Source organism: Solanum verrucosum, unplaced genomic scaffold, assembly GCF_900185275.1.
Source record: "Solanum verrucosum unplaced genomic scaffold, falcon-dt-bn FXZP01000161.1, whole genome shotgun sequence".
In the NCBI taxonomy this organism is placed as follows: domain Eukaryota; kingdom Viridiplantae; phylum Streptophyta; class Magnoliopsida; order Solanales; family Solanaceae; genus Solanum; species Solanum verrucosum.
The window spans coordinates 897,792-913,956 of record NW_026020127.1 but is presented as its reverse complement, the minus strand read 5'-3'; the positions used below and the strand labels follow the sequence as shown (position 1 = coordinate 913,956).

Sequence of the window (16,165 nt, the reverse complement as noted above, 5' to 3'; positions counted from 1 at the left end):
TATCAGAGTTTTCTTTTGAGTTAAAGATTTGTAAAGTTGAGTTTATAAACTTTTTTTTCAGTTTTAAGCTCTTGTATGCTTAAGTTAGTATTCCGCTTGGAGTCAGCCAGGATGAGGGTTCGCTTGGGGACCAGCAATGGTCTTCGAGTGCCGGCCACGTCTAGGGTGTAGTCTCGGGGCGTGACATTTTTTTCTCAAAGTTCAATGGCATAGTTGGGTCTTTTCCCTTTAAAGAAAGAAGAGTTAATGATAGTTCAGATAGAAAACACAAACACCTGATAATTTATGTATGAATCTTACGGAAAAAAAATACACTTGTGAGTTCTTGATCATTATCGCTTCTCACTTGAGAGATAAAAAGTACAAAATTAAGTGAGATATTTGGAAGGTATTTGACTAAGCTTATAGGCTCGTTAAACTAACTTATAAACTATATTTTTAGCTTATGTACGTATTAATTAGTAAACATTCAAAGTACTTATAAACCACTAAGACCAATCAAAAGTCATAAGTTGATTATTCCGAACATAAACACTCTTTATTTGACCCGGTCTCTTACTATTTTGTCCTTCATTTTTTTTTAAATTCTCAAAATACTTTTTCCAATATAAGTCTCGTAACTTCCTCTTCACTAAGATATATAGTGTTCCTCTTTTTTTTTTACAAGGTTACATTTAAATTTACACTTTCTAAAAAAAGACAAATTAAGGTTATTTTAGTTTAGTTATTTTAATAAAAGAACAACTTACCAATACAACATCTTACCAAATACATAAATCTTTATTATAAATTTCAATACTTTTATTCGAACACGTAATCACACTTTTTTTTAGGCATAATACATAAATGTGTTTTTTAACTTGGCTTTAGTTGAACATCTACGCCCTTTAACTTTGGGTGTGCACAAGTATAAACTTAAACGTGTATAACATTGAACAAGTAGACACATGTGTCCGATGTGGCATAATACACGTAGGATGCCTTATACGATGTAAATTGTTACATAGAACACCACGTAAGATGTGTGTATGTACTTGTTCAACTTTATACAAGTTTAAGTGTTTACTTGTGCACACTCAATATTTGAAGGTATAGATATCAGTTAAAGCTAAGTTAAAGAGTATATATATGTGTTATTACAATGGTATTCGAGCCAGCTTTTGAGCAATCCACTAATTCCACTTTCCACATAGATACTTGTCATCTCCCATGACCACACCAATACACATGTGCTTTATGTGCCATTCTAATAACAATCGATGCTTTCAAGGATTCAATATCAGTTGTTTGATGATCAAATTGTGAACTTGTCTCAACTCTAGTCTCCATAAGAGTTGGCAATATATATTTGGTTCTATCAGCTTCAATCTACAATATATCATGTTAAATTATTCACTTGTCTTGCTGAGTGGATATAGGTATAATGTATTTATCCAGAAATTAGTATAAACTACAAATTTGATTGGTGAGAATAATAGTAATATCCGATATAAATTGTTTACATATTGGTAAACGTAATAATATCAATTATAAATTTTGTCTACATAAGAAATAAATGGTTGCTTGATATAAAATAGTATTTTCTTTTAATAAAATATAAATTTGTGGATCAATATTTGTATTTGAAAAATGTGAAATCATGATATAGAATTCCCAAATCAAGCTTTGAATTCCCGGCACATGAATCATTATTTTTCAACTGCAAGAGCTGAAAAGTGGTTATTTGTTGAATTTTAGCAATGATTTTCCCTTTATTGTTTCAAGCACTTACTCAGGTCTCAGGTATGAATTCTATCCATTATTTTCAAGACACTGATAAAGCAATTAGTATATGAATGTGTGGCTTACTGCATGATTTGTTGCCCGCAACATGTTCGACGTTTTGCCTCAATGAATTTCTACAAATTGTTTTGTGTTTTCTACAAAGTCTCAACTGTTCAACAATGTACGATTTTGTGTCGGTCGAGTAGTTTTGTCTGCATTACAATTTACAACCTTGGGTGAGACCCTTCTTCATATCTTGCATGAATGCATTTTTGTCATTGCCCTTTTTGTTTGATGTCTTAGTGTTTCCCATGTAAAACATTTAATATATTACTTGCCTATTTCTATTCATATAGTTTATTCCTCTTAACAATTTACAAAAATATCATTTATTGCAACCAACTAGAACTTGAAGTTGAAGTTGGTATAAATACCCAAGCCAAGATGGAATTTCCCCTCTAAAGTTGTTGAAGCTTAAATCAAGAAACTTTAGCCGACGCAAGCGTGCCATTTCTTGAGGCAAATTTCCATGCAAATTGTTGCCACTCAAGTCAAGAGAAATAAGAAATGTGAGGTTTCCAACATCACGGGGAATCTTCCCTATAAGAACCATGTTGGAAAGATTCAAGGACTTCACTCGCTAGTGACGAGAGCCACAAGTGACTCCTACCCAATGGCAAATCGAAGTAGTGGGAGACCAACTTTCATCCAAGTTGTGAAAGGGTCCGAAATGATTTGAGATTTTAAAGAAAGAAGAGATAATTGATCAGTGGTAATATTGGTTTGGGTCACGGCTGAACTGATCATAACATAGTGAAGCAACAAGAGAATATAGATGATTGTTTTCTCCATAATTGCATAAATTAGTAGGAAAATGGTATGGCTATTAGTAACTTATTTTGAGACTTATATAGTGATAATTTTTTTTGGAGACTTCTTTTAAATGATTTTTAGGATTAACTTTTCTTCACCAAGGGTTGTGGTGAAGTGGTTGGTACTCCATTCTTAACCAGAGGTTTTGGGTTAGAGTCTCCCTAGTACGAAGTTGCCTTTGTTACGGAGTGCTTGCCAACCCCCCACCCCCCCCAATGTGGGACTTCCCGGGACGAATCTGGAGCGGCTCCAATCTCGGTACCGGACACTGGTTGGGAAACCAAAAACAATAAAAACCTTTCTTCATTTATGTGGGCCCAAGGACTTGACCAATTGTAACAAACCAAATCAATAAGTCTTGCAAACCATGATGGTGGTGTAAACATGTTTTACACAAATTCATGGGAAAAACAAGTAAAATTGTCAATTAGAATATAACAGTGAACCTTGACTAATCTTTTGATGTCCATAATTCAGCACATATCAGTGACAGAGAGTTGCGTGTGATTTCATCTTATGATTTCAAACCATTGGATGAAATCCCAAATTCTCCAAAAAGCTTGATTTGAGAATTTCATATCATGATTTCATATTTTTTAAATACAAAAATCGACCCACAAGTTTATATTTTGTAAAAAGAAAATGCACCATTTTATATCCACATTTTTTTGTGAGAATACCAAAGGAGCAATAAAATATTCACGAAATATAAACATGATGATATGATTATTAATAATATTGACCATCAAGTGGCTCAATAAATATAGTAAACTACAAGTTTATAGCTCTTGCTCAGTTTTTTTTTTTTAAGAACTAAAATTCGATCAATACATATTGTATTTTTTTTAGAATAACTTTGTGATAATCTATTATACTTTTGTTCTGAACTTTTGCTTATTTGGTAAGATGGTATAAAGAATTGAGACAATTTTGATAGTTTTTAAATTACAGCTTATAAAGCTATTGCATTTATGAGCAAAAATACAACTTAAAAGATCCAAATTGCATGTCGAAACAAAAACTTCAACTGCATCTCATATGACTTCATATCATATGATTATTTCATCTCACATGGCTAAACGAACCCTTAAATTTCAGTCGAACCAGTGAATATCCTTCAACTGCTCTAAACATAAATGTGTATTTTGCTTGTGTGGGTAAGTCAAGAATTCAACTTCTTGACATTCTCTTGGTGTGTGTCTCACACAATTGAAAATGAGAATGCAATAGTCCATCAATTGTCTCACAAAATAACACCTGGAAACATTAAGTCAATAAGAATTGATGGTGTATGTACCACAAATTATAGTAAATTATAGTTGAAAATAAAATGAATAGTATCTCGCTCTCTTTATAGAGATTTAAGCCCACTGCGACATAATCTACACCGATCCAGCAGTATAACTCTTGACTTGCTCCCTCCATGATACAATAACATAACAACGTCGTATAACTCAAACTCTGGATTAGTTGAAGAGTCCAAAATTCCACAAAAGAACGTACACCTTCCTTCAATATAAAATTAATCTCTTTTGTATAGTGAATTAGTTGAAGAGTTAGAATATTCTTCTTTGTCTCAACTCTCTCCTTCAGTACTCTAACCTCAACCTCAACGTACAAACACATTATACTACTTCTCATCGTTGTCATCTCTATTTTTGTCCTAAATATAATGTAGGACCTCCACTATATTACAGGTGAAGAATCTTTCTTGCAATATATAGGAAGAATGTGGGTAAATGAATAGAGGAAATTGTGCCTTAAAAGTTACATGAGTAAATTATGGGTGAAATAATGTGTTAGCGATTACAATGGTTTTAAGGCAAATAAAGACCACATTATGCTACAAAAAACATTGGAAATTTGAAGCATCAAAAGATACTTCACTATGCAGCACTTCTTTACCCTTCAATATCAAACACTTCAATTGTATGATAATAAAGCCTACTTGTTTGAATGCTTTCGATATCATTTCTCTACTCCTGGTTTTGATCTCTCTATCTTGTTCCAGAAAGATAAGAGCCGTATAGGTCGATTTAAGTTAACAGAGTTTTGGAAAACATAGTTTGTTATTTGCCTTTCTCAATTATATTAAATAGGTGCTTACTCTACTTTGAGACATCATAAAAGAAGATACACATCTAAGATTTATTTGTTGATAGTCAGGCTACCCTCGGATTCTTCCCTATTGATATTAATGAGGTGGGAGGGAAGGATAGTGCCTAATATGGATACATATATTTCCCTTGTATCTGACCTTTCTGAGTTGACACTCACAAGTGAACAAAGAGGTGGATCATCTATGTCATCTCAATATTCATTTTGTCAGGTACCTGAATCAAACGATTTTGAGGAATTTGCTTTTAACATTCATTCTACTGGACCAAAACGAGGACTTTCCGTGCTAGTTGTCAGTTTGATATCCAAGTGTTGAAACCACTCATTTTAGATAAGTAGATAAATTTTCCAAGTTAAGTGTGGCATGAATATGACTCATGTCGTCAATGCAATTATTAATAACAGCCCTTGAAGACTTGAGCAAGTGTGGAAGGGAAATTGTGAGATTTATTGAAACCAACCAGTATTCCAAAACAGAATCATGCACAAATCAAGTGTGCTAAAATAAAAACAAAAAAAAAAACCAATCCTTACATGAATCCAACAATTTAGTAAACATTTGCAACAAATAAGTGATTCCGAGAACGTTGATCAGCATGCAAGAAGTTGAATGTTGATCTTTTGTAGCATCCCTACAACATCTTTCATGTTTGTCCTTCTTGCCGGAGATTCAGCACAACAATCTAATGCCACTTTCATGATTGAAGACACAACATCTAGCTCCTTCTGTAAGCGATTATCCATTGATGTTACCAAGTTGGCATCTACAACATCCATTACTGCCTCTAGGAATGAATAACTCACCCATTGCTTCAAGCTAAGATCTCCCTCAAACTCATTAGGCTTTCTCCTAGTAAACGTCTCCAACAACATGATCCCGTAACTATAGACATCACATTTTATAGACACCAATCCATCCAGTCCATACTCTATAAACAAACAATTAGTTTGAAGATTTAACATAATTTCTTGGTGAAAAAGAAAAAGAAAAAGAAAGGAAAAATCAGCAAAACAAAGAGACGTACCTGGTGCAATATAACCCAATGTTGCTAAGGTTTTAGTGTATAAATCACTCTCATCTTCACCAAGCAGTTTTGAAATACCAAAGTCGCTTAGGTGGGCAACCATATCCTCATCCAGCAAGACGTTACTAGGCTTCAGATCACAATGAATCACAGGTAACGAGCACCCATGATGGAGATATTCCAATGCACATGCCACATCTATCATAATGCTTAGTCTCTGCCTGATGTCTAGGAAGTAGTTGTGTGAATACAAATATTTGTCAAGACTTCCATTAGGCATATACTCGAGCACTAAAGCCTTCAAATCAAGGTTGGAACAACTAGTGATGACTTTCACAAGATTCCTATGGCGAAGGCTGCGCAAAACTTCACATTCTATATCAAAACTCTTGAATGCCGCTTCCAGTTGTAGATTGAACACTTTAACTGCAATATGAGTTCCACTTCTGAGAATGCCTTTGTAGACAGAGCCAAAACTTCCAGAACCAATCAGATTACTCTCGCTAAGAGAATCAGTTGCTTGGAGCAGTTCATAGTATGAAATTCTTTCTGTTGTTGCGATAGACAATGAATCAGCTCGTTGAGGAGCTCTTTTACCTCTTCTATACCTTATCCATAGGAACACAAAGGCGATAGGAACAAATACAAGTGCTATTCCTAGCAAAAGAAATAGAACTAGCAATTTTTTCCTATTCGATCTATGCGTTGATGAAGTGGGGCATGGCGGGACATTAAACCTTGACAAACCACACAATGCTTCGTTGTTGATAAAAAATTGACTCGAGAGGTTCTTGAAAGGACCCCCGAGGGTATTTCACCATGCAACTTATTGTCAGAAACATTAAAATACTTGAGGTATTGAAGTTTCTGCAAAGACATGGGAATAGTTCCCGATATATTATTATGAGAAATGTCTAGAAATTCCAAACCTACCATGTTGCTCATTGAGTCGGGTATAGATCCTTGTAACTTGTTGTGTCTCAAAGAAAGGTGCACCAGATTTTGTAATCCTCCAATTTCTCTAGGAATTCCATTTGAGAATTGATTCATCGATAGGTCTATCTGGTTCGCAGCCTTTAGATTTCCAATTTCTGGAGGTAAAGAGCCAACCATATTGTTTGATGATAAGTCAAGAACCATTAGATCTTTAAGATTTCCTAAGCTTGTTGGTATATTGGAACTCAATTTATTGGAATCCATATATATCTCTCTAAGGGAAGTAACGTTCCCTAAACAATTAGGAAATGCTGCTGAAAGTTGATTTTGACCCAAGGAAATAACACCCACATGTTGCAATTTACAAAGATTATCTCCAATAAATCCTGTAAGTTTGTTGATGTTCAAGTACAAGCGTTGCAGGTTTCTCAAGTTCTGAATTGATGTTGGAATTGATCCAATCAAGTTATTATTAGAAAGATCAAGGTCTATTAAATTGGTTAAGTTTCCAACTTCATTTGGAATCTGGCTGTTAATCTTGCAAGCAATGGCATAAAACTGTATAAGAGATATGGAGAAGTTCCCTACGGAGACCGGAAGCATGCCATTTAGAGGGTTGAAAGCTAGAGAAAGAAATCTTAAATTTCTGCAATTGGTTAAGGAAGTCAGGAAGCTTAAAATTGAATCACTGCTTAAATTGTTTATCCCCAAGTTTAGGAAGTGTAGATGAGTCAAATATCCAAGAGAATTGGGTATTAAGCCTGTGAGTTTGTTTTGTGAAAGATCTAGATCAGTAAGCTTTGAACAATTGGAGATAGAATGAGGAATAGTCCCAACAAGATTGGTTAAGTCACTCATATATAGCTCTTCAATGTTTGGTAAGGTAGAACCTATGTTTAGTGGGAGGGTTCCTGATAGATTATTGGCTGAAAGATCAATTATTGTCAGTCGCGATATGTTGAAGATCTCCATTGGAAGTGAACCACTAAAACTATTAAACCCAACATCAAATACCTCCAACTCAACCAGATTTCTTATCTCTTTGGGTATTTCACCTGGCAATGTTGGAGAACAAAGAAAGAAGAAACAATGTATAAGAAGATAAAAGAAGAGTTGCAGAGAACTTTGCTATCACTTTGAATACGTACCAGTTAACATATTTTTGTTAAGATATAAGAATTGCATCTTGGTTAAGTTGCCAATCTCCCTTGGTAAGAATCCACTAAGATTGTTGCCCCACAGCATCAATGACTGCAGCAATGAGATATTGAATATGGAGATCGGGATAGAGCCGGTAATCTGGTTTACCTCAATGTATAACTCCACTAAATTAACAAGATTTCCGATTTCTTGTGGAATTGTCCCTGCATTTAATGTATAATAAAACAGATCTGAGGTAATAATTAGATACAATAATACTAGCTGCATTCATAAAATAAAACATACCTGTGAAATGGTTGGATCCGAGATACAAGAACTGCAAGTTACTCAATCTTCCAATTTCACTGTGAATTGGTCCATCAAAATCATTTTCGGATAGAGACAATATTTGAAGTTGTGAACAATTTGACAAGCTTGTAGGCATATGACCATCAAGCTTGTTTCCGGATAGATGAAGCTGTTTGAGTATTGGGAGACCATTGCATAAACCATTCGGAAGATTTCCTGATAAGCTATTGATTGCAAATGAAACAACTTTGATTCGAGAAATATTGAAAATTGTGAATGGTATAGAACCTGTAAGCTGATTATGTTCCATGGACAACAAATTCAGGTTGTGAAGATTGCCAATCTCTTCCGGGATGTTTCCTTGAAGTAAATTGACTGATAAATTTAGAATCTCCAACCTTGAGGCATTTGATAGTGCTGGAGGAATAGTCCCTATGAGATTGTTTCCATACAAGCTTAAATATCTCAGGTTTGCAATCTCCTTTGGGATTTGACCCACTAAGGAATTGAAAGTCAAATCCAAATTTTCAAGCTTTGAAATATTAAAATATGAAGTGGGGAGTGAAACTGTTATTCCTAAGCTTTAAAACGTAAAGTTTGTGTAAAAGCCCAAACCAAGAAGGAACCTCCCCTCTAAAGTTGTTGAAACTTAAATTAAGAAACTTAAGCTGACGCAAGCATGCCATTTCCTCAGTCAAATTTCCATGCAAATTGTTGCCACTCAAGTCAAGAGAAACAAGAAATGTGAGGTTTCCAAAATCATGGGGAATCGTGCCTGTTAGAGTCATGTTGGAAAGATTCAAGGACTTCACTCACTGGTAAGGATAGTCACAAGTTACTCCTATCCAATGACAAACATAAATATCTGGAGACCAACTTTCATCCAAGTAATGAAAAGGGTCGGAACTAAGTTGGGATTTCAAAGAGAGAAGAGTTAATTGATCCGTAGACACGTTGGTACGCATCATGGCTGAACATAGTGAAGGAACAAGAGTAATGTTAAGAGAAAAGATCTCAAGGTCTTCTCCATATTTGCAGGAAAATGGTATGATTATTATATTTAGGAGACTTTTCTTTCGAATCTTTTTTTAAGGAAACGGAAAAACATATCAGCAACTAAATTATTGTTTCAATGAAACAAAAAAAAATGTGTCTTTTATTGGCTGTTGTGAGTTTGAAACCACTCATTTTAAATAAGTAGATAAATTTTCCAAGTTATGTGGGGCATAAATATGACTCATGTCGTCAATAATAATTGGTGCTATATCATGTTAAATTATTCACTAGTCTTGTTCGACGGATAAATCTTATCACAAAACTTTCCATTGTCTTCTTCTTGTTGTTTTCACTTAATTTGTTGAGGATGATAAAAATGAAAAAGGAGGTAGAAAAAAAAGTGTTAATATTCTACCACATGGGTGTGTTTGGTACGAAGTTTCCAATTTTTTCAAGTTTGTTTAGCTTAAATGTTTTCCAACTGTTTAGATCGTGTGTCTCGGTATGAGGTCGAGGTCGGGTCCCAATTTTTGAATGTCAAGTCTTGGGTCGGGAATCGAGGTTAGGTCCCGACTTGGGGTCGAATTCTAGTTTGAATGTCAGGTCTCGAGGGAGTTGGGGTCAGGTCTAGGGGTCGGACTCCGGATCAATTGTCGGGGTCTTATCTCGGTTTGGATGTTGGGGTCGGGTCCCAGTGTTTTACTTAAAAATATATGTAAAGGAAAAAATGACTGAGTTTTCAAAAAATCGATTAAACTTATGGTTTAAGAGAAATCGAGTTTCCAAGAGGACAGAGTCGCCACTTAATTTTTAGTAAAAATCAAGAAAAAATACTTACGGTTTTCAAAAGATTTAAACAGATAAAACCAATTGAAAATGGGTTCGAAGTTCAATATATATTCCGAGAAGGTGTTAGGCCCTCGGAATGCCCGCTAACTTGCGGTTGACCGGCGATTGACTAAAATGACTTTGACTAATTTTGAGAAATTTAACATAAGAATATTTAAATAAATTACAATATTTAATTAATTTTGAGAAAATAATTAGATAAACGACACATTTTTCTTTTTTTAGAGAAAAAGAATTCAAAATGACACATTGGACTTGTGATACGAGTAATTAGAATTTCAATAAAACTAGATTAATTAAAATTTATTTAATTCGTTTTTTAAGATAATAATTTGAACCAATTAAAGCATGAGACCATTTAAAATCAATTGATAAAAAGAGAACACACACAATTTTATTTTATTTTAGTTCATTTGAGAAAAGTGTTAACTTAAAACCATTTAAATAAGCAAAATGATTAAAGGAAGAGGCATTCAAAACGTGTCCTTTTAAAAACAAAAGATTTAATTAAAATGAAACATGGCTAATATATTTGATTAGTAAGATAAAACAAAAACAAATATAAGAATGTATTAAAGGTAAGCCAATGTAAAGAAATTAACTTATCGTTTGGGGAATTTAATTAGGTTAGTTAACAATTTAAAAGTTAGAGTCAACACGCAATAAACAATAAATAATCATAATTAAATAATTAGAGAGTAGGGAGAAATTGAATTTGGGCCTCTTTTTGGGCCAAATTCGCTGAAAATTTGGGGTATAATCCTAAACCCGTTTTTGTATATATCTGTTGTATATCCGTGTATATCGGATGTATACAACCCATTTTTCTGCTTTCCGGGACCTGTACGTCAACTCCGAAGACTTGTTCTTCGATTTATCAAGGTTGTCCGACTCGATAAAAGGATTTTGGGCCTTTATAGCCCTCTCGAAATGCGAAGGGAAAAGGGATAGGAGTTCGTAGTGAACTCGGATAGATTTCACATGCAACGCAAAACACAAAAAGGTAAGTGAAGGAACATCGATTTAGTGTAAGGAGTTGTAAATAATAAACTCATATACTAATGCACTTTAAATTAAACACTATAAATAGACAATAAGGCATATCACATGATTACTTTAAAACCAATACAAATGGCACTTCAACGTTCTAAGACACTAAAAACTATGGTCAAAATTAAACAATGCTAATGCCCCAGTGATAGATGTAATAATATCCTATTTAAAGTTCCCCTAAAGTACAATGACTAGACTACAATCAATTAGTGACCACATATTTTGTGCAATTAATCATGCAAAACTGTAAGGCAATGATGAACATTCAAGAGCAAATATATGTGAGTAACAGAGAGCAAACGGGCCACAACATTAATCAATATTATCAGCTCAAAAATGGAATGAGGAAGGCTGAGAAGCACTAAAATCCTAGGAAAAAGCAGTCTGTGATAGTCCAATATTCAGCTCATCATTAAAGGAATGCTCATAAACAATTTTTCATTCCTAACCGACAGTAAGCTCCAAACAATAAAGGAAGATGTATGTTATAATCTACCATGCTTAAGAATAGTAAAGAAAATAAAGGAAGAAAAGATTGTGTGATGCTAGAATGGAGTTAAAAGCTTTGTTCCTACACAAATCATTCCCGAAATACATTAATAGAGCAAGACGAGTACAAGAGACGAACTTCCATATTTTTACAGGTTCAAGTAAGGGACTGAAATAAGAACAGTTGTGCTCCGGCACTTAGAAACAGATCAGGAGAGCACCATGATGAGCTATACGAAACCAAAATCTATACTCTAAGAATCAGATGTAAATCTCCAAACAAATGAACAGAGTGCATGACAAAAGTAGCCAAAATGGGCAGAAAACGAGTCTTAACAATGATCACTAAACGAGCTATAAAAGAACAAGGAGAAAACATGGTTGAAAGGGGCAGACATGAAACCAACAAGTCAAAGCCTAGCCGATTACTATGCTAAATAAACATGAATAATATCACGTATAGACTTAGCACCTGAACTGTTTTTGAATTTTAGAGCAAGTCAAGATTATTTTCGAATTTCAGCATTTATCTAGCTTACAACCTTCAAGCGATGAGCAATTTATACCTTAAGAAATAAATGACACGAACAAGAATAGAGTTTACCTTTCTGAGTGCAGCAAACTGGACAACAAACGAGCAGAGCAGCGAGGAAGAACTTCACCACCGGGATGAGATTTCGAACACTCTGGCGAGCCCCGACGATCTGAGAAAGAAGAAACCAAATCCGAAGAGAACTTCGATCTTTTTGAAGCTATTTGAGAATGCTTCTGTTCAGCTATCAACTCTCTATTTGCTAACTTCCAAAATCCCTTTCTTTTTATGAACTATGAATTTCTATATCCTAGTCTCAAAACAGAATCCTCCCCCTCCAACAGTGAATAAGAACAAATATATATAGAAGGGAATCATTAGGGTTTCGAGACTTGGAGGGAAAGAGATCAAAAATCGGATTCTCGGGCCCAATTCAAAATTTGAAACTCCAAATACCTTTCACCAATTCGGGGATACAACTTTTCTCTGAAAAAAATCGTCCTATTCCGAAAGGGGAAAGGTAGACGGACGCCTCAGATCGATCTCTCATCCTTGAGTGCCAACGTGGAGTAATCTCACGAGGCAAGGACAAAAGTGAGAGCTGTGAAGACGAAGTCGCAGGTGCTTTTCTGCTGCGACTGAGATGGACGTTGGAGGAAGACGACAACCAAATCTCTAGGCGCGTCCAAAGCGTGAGTTCGACGTGTATCTCCGTCAACTCGCTGCTGCTGGATTGTCGTTTCAGGCTTCTGTTCACGCCGTGAACTTGCTCCGCTTTGTTGACGTTGTTCCTCTATTTTCACGTCATTTCTGGGTCTCTTTCGAAAATTGAGAAAGTGGGTCGGGTTGTTGTTGTAATGTGCTGATGGGTATGCTGAATGTATTGGGCTAAGCTTCCTAAATGTAGAAATGGTGGGCTGTCCGAATTTCAGAAAAAAAGGGCCCAACTTGGTCTATAGATATAGTTAAGTGAATTACTAATTGGTCAAATTGAATTAAAATTGGTCAATTGAGATTACAAACTTAACCAACTTGAAATTCATTTGCAAATTCGGCTAAAATCCAAATAAGATGAATTAACATAACTAATTTGGGAGCTTCTCAATCTTAACGAAATAAAATAATTAATTCAACTATAAACCAATTAATAAACTAAACTAATTTTAATAGAATATTAAAAATAAAATCTTTTTGAGATGATTTTCAAAATTTTTTATGAAAGATACCGATTATATCTATAAAACTATATGAAATAAATTTACTATTTATAAGTAATGAAAATCGACTAAGATTACTTTAGAATAACTTGAAAAATATTTTGAATGTTATAAAACTAATTATTTCAAGTCGTTCGAAATTTAAGAAGCTCGATGATTAATATATATTGTGGAGGTCCGAAATTGGGTGTCAACACCCAGTACGAATATTGGGTCTCGGGTTGGGAGTCGGGATCAACACATGTCCAGACACTAGTTTATTAAAAGTGAGATGCTCCAAAGTACTCCCTCTATCCCTAATTACTTGACCATTTTTAAATTGACACACCTATTAAGAAAGTAATTATTGACATGGTGGGTTTACCATTTTACCCCTATTAATTATCAAGTGGATGAATTGAAAATTTAAGATTTTCAAGAAATTATACCTTTTTCAAAGTAATTAATTGAGGGTATAATAGGCAAAATTATTTTGTCCTTTCTTGATTTGTCAAAATAGATAAGTAATTAGGGACAACTATAAAAGGAAAAGTGGACAAGTAATTAAGGACACAGGGAATACAAAATTGAAGGACCAATTTGCCCATCAAATAATAAACGATAATTTTACCCTTCACTTAAATATTACTTATGATATTATTGTATTAAAGATTACACTTATCTTCCAATTAATTAATGATAAAATTAAATTACAATGAATGAGGTAAATGGACAGTCATTAATTGGTGGATGAGTAAGTGATTGGTAAATGCTTCGGAATTCCTTTCATATTCTCTTATCAATTCAATGTATTGAAGTTCTTTATAAATTCCAACAATTGATATAAATTTGTGAACTACTTCTATTATTTTGGTATAGTTGTAGAAAATTATAATTCCCGCACTCATATATATAGTTAATTCTATAGTTATTAACTTTGTAATTTGCTACACTTTTATGTTATTACTACATATTAGAAGAGTCTACAAGTACGCATGTCTTCGTCAACATGCCTGGTTGTATGACAAGGGTATTTTCAGTATTTTTTTCATGTTTTATTCTTCAAACTATTTGTATTTTGCTTCTTTATACTTGTACCTAGGGGTATACAAAATCGAATCGAAAACCGAACCAAATCGCAAACCGAGTCAAACCGAAAAAGAAACTCGACTAGTGGTTTGGTATTGAAAAAAAAAAACCCGACTATATTTGGGTTGGTTTGGTTTTAACTATAAAAAATCAACCCGAGACCAAACCAGCCCGACATTATATATGTAATTTTAAAATTTTATTTTATACACAAAAATGTTTACTTTTATATAATTTTAAAATATTTCTTATACTATTTCATAGTTTTTATCTTTTAATATATTATTTTAAGTTTAAAACTTAGAATTCGGAATGGTCCAATAAAGATTATAGTTCATAGATATTAATAATTATAATAAAACTTAAATCAAAATCAAATCAATCCTAATGCAAAAAGAAAATCAATTCAACACTAAGAATGACAGTAATATTGAATATTTGTTCTTTAGTTTTACATTGGTTTAGACAATTAAAATACATAATCTAATTTTAATTTTCCTTAAATATTTAGTAATGTAACTAATACTTATTAAATTTATTTTAGCATGATTTAGTACTTTTAAATTATGATCATTTTCATTATGACTTTGCAATATTTATTTTATATGATGATTTCATTATTATTTTTATTGAATATTTTAGTGTGATCAGTATTCATATCATAATTTGTGTTATTTTCTTAAGAAACACCTTAGTTAATTGTATTTTGGTTGGACTAAAGAAATATTTGGAGCACAAGTTAATTATATGTTTGTATGCAAACTTTACCGAAAAAATCCAAAAAATTGAAAAAATCCAAGATTTATTACTTTGGTTTGATTTATAAATTTAAAAATTCGACAAAATGGTTTGGTTTGGTATTTGAAAAACCCGAAAAAATTTGAATTTTATTAGTTTGGTTTGGCTTATAAATTTAAAATTTTTACACAAATGATTTGATTTGATATTTGAAATACCCGAACCAACCCAGTCATGTACACCCCTACTTGTACCTTTTCCTTGTTAGACAAACAAATCCAGCCAACATTAACATAATGACCCATATGTCCCTAGAAGATTTATACTCTTAATTTGAAGCTTGTGGGCCCAACTTTCTTTATAATGTTCGCTGAGAGGCGTCATTTAATATGAAAAATTAGCATAACTTTTCAGAAAAAATATTCCATTCAAGTATTATTAGAACTCCTCCTATTCTAACTGAATTGTGAGACAATGCACATATATTAAGAAAAATATTAAAGGACGTACATAATTTAAACCATAATTTAAACTATTGCCCTTTGTGAAATCATAAATAATTAAATATAATGCCACTTTCATGATCAAGAAGTTGAATCTTCATCTTCTATAGCATTCCTACAACATCTTTCATGTTTGTCCTTGTCGAAGATTCACCACAACAATCTAATGCATGCCACAATATCCAACTCCTTCTGTAAGTGATTATCCGTTGGTGTAACCAAGTTGGAATCCACAACGTCCATTACTGCCTCTGGGAGTGAATAACTCACCCATTGCTTGAAGCTAACATCTCCCTCAAACTGATCACTAGGCTTTCTCCTAGTAAACATTTCTAGCAACATGATCCCGTAACTATAGACATCACATTTTATTGACACCAGTCCGTACTCTACAGTCAAACAATTAATTTAAAGATACAATATACTTTCTTGATTGGGAAAAAAAAGATGAAAAATCAATGATCAAATTAGCAAAAACAAAGAGACGTATTAATTGGCTGTTATCATTTTAGGTTATGTGGGCCCAAAAACTTGACAAAATTGGTTAAGATCAAA

General features: G+C 33.5%; 2 protein-coding genes across 2 annotated transcripts in view; both read right to left on the bottom strand.

Annotated features, from left to right (window-relative positions):
* LOC125825912 (LRR receptor-like serine/threonine-protein kinase RGI3) overlaps positions 1–2,377 on the bottom strand; it is a 7,903-nt gene extending 5,526 nt beyond the window's left edge. Inside the window, exon 1 of the mRNA XM_049505203.1 lies at positions 2,199–2,377. Coding sequence (XP_049361160.1) covers positions 2,199–2,377 — 179 coding nt within the window. The remainder of the gene's footprint in view (positions 1–2,198) is intronic.
* A 2,963-nt stretch (positions 2,378–5,340) lies between these two features.
* LOC125825911 (probable LRR receptor-like serine/threonine-protein kinase At3g47570) lies at positions 5,341–15,940 on the bottom strand. Its single transcript, XM_049505202.1, has 9 exons — positions 15,765–15,940; positions 12,675–12,981; positions 12,157–12,256; positions 8,792–8,940; positions 8,163–8,697; positions 7,865–8,080; positions 6,631–7,771; positions 5,781–6,517; positions 5,341–5,684 (listed from the first exon to the last, which is right to left on the bottom strand). The coding sequence occupies exons 1-9, from the start codon at positions 15,938–15,940 to the stop codon at positions 5,347–5,349; spliced, it is 3,699 nt and encodes a 1,232-aa protein (XP_049361159.1). The 3' UTR covers positions 5,341–5,346.
* Positions 15,941–16,165: the final 225 nt, after the last annotated feature.

Bases quoted from the DNA above. Each gene is read 5' to 3' on its own strand.
- LOC125825911 (XM_049505202.1), bottom strand. From the start codon at position 15,940: ATGTTTACTAGGAGAAAGCCTAGTGATCAGTTTGAGGGAGATGTTAGC. The intron at 8,081-8,162 runs GTATGTTTTATT...CATTAAATGCAG, and splicing joins CGGATCCAACCATTTCACAG to GGACAATTCCACAAGAAATC. The intron at 6,518-6,630 runs GTATTTTAATGT...TGGTTTGTCAAG, and splicing joins CAGAAACTTCAATACCTCAA to GTTTAATGTCCCGCCATGCC.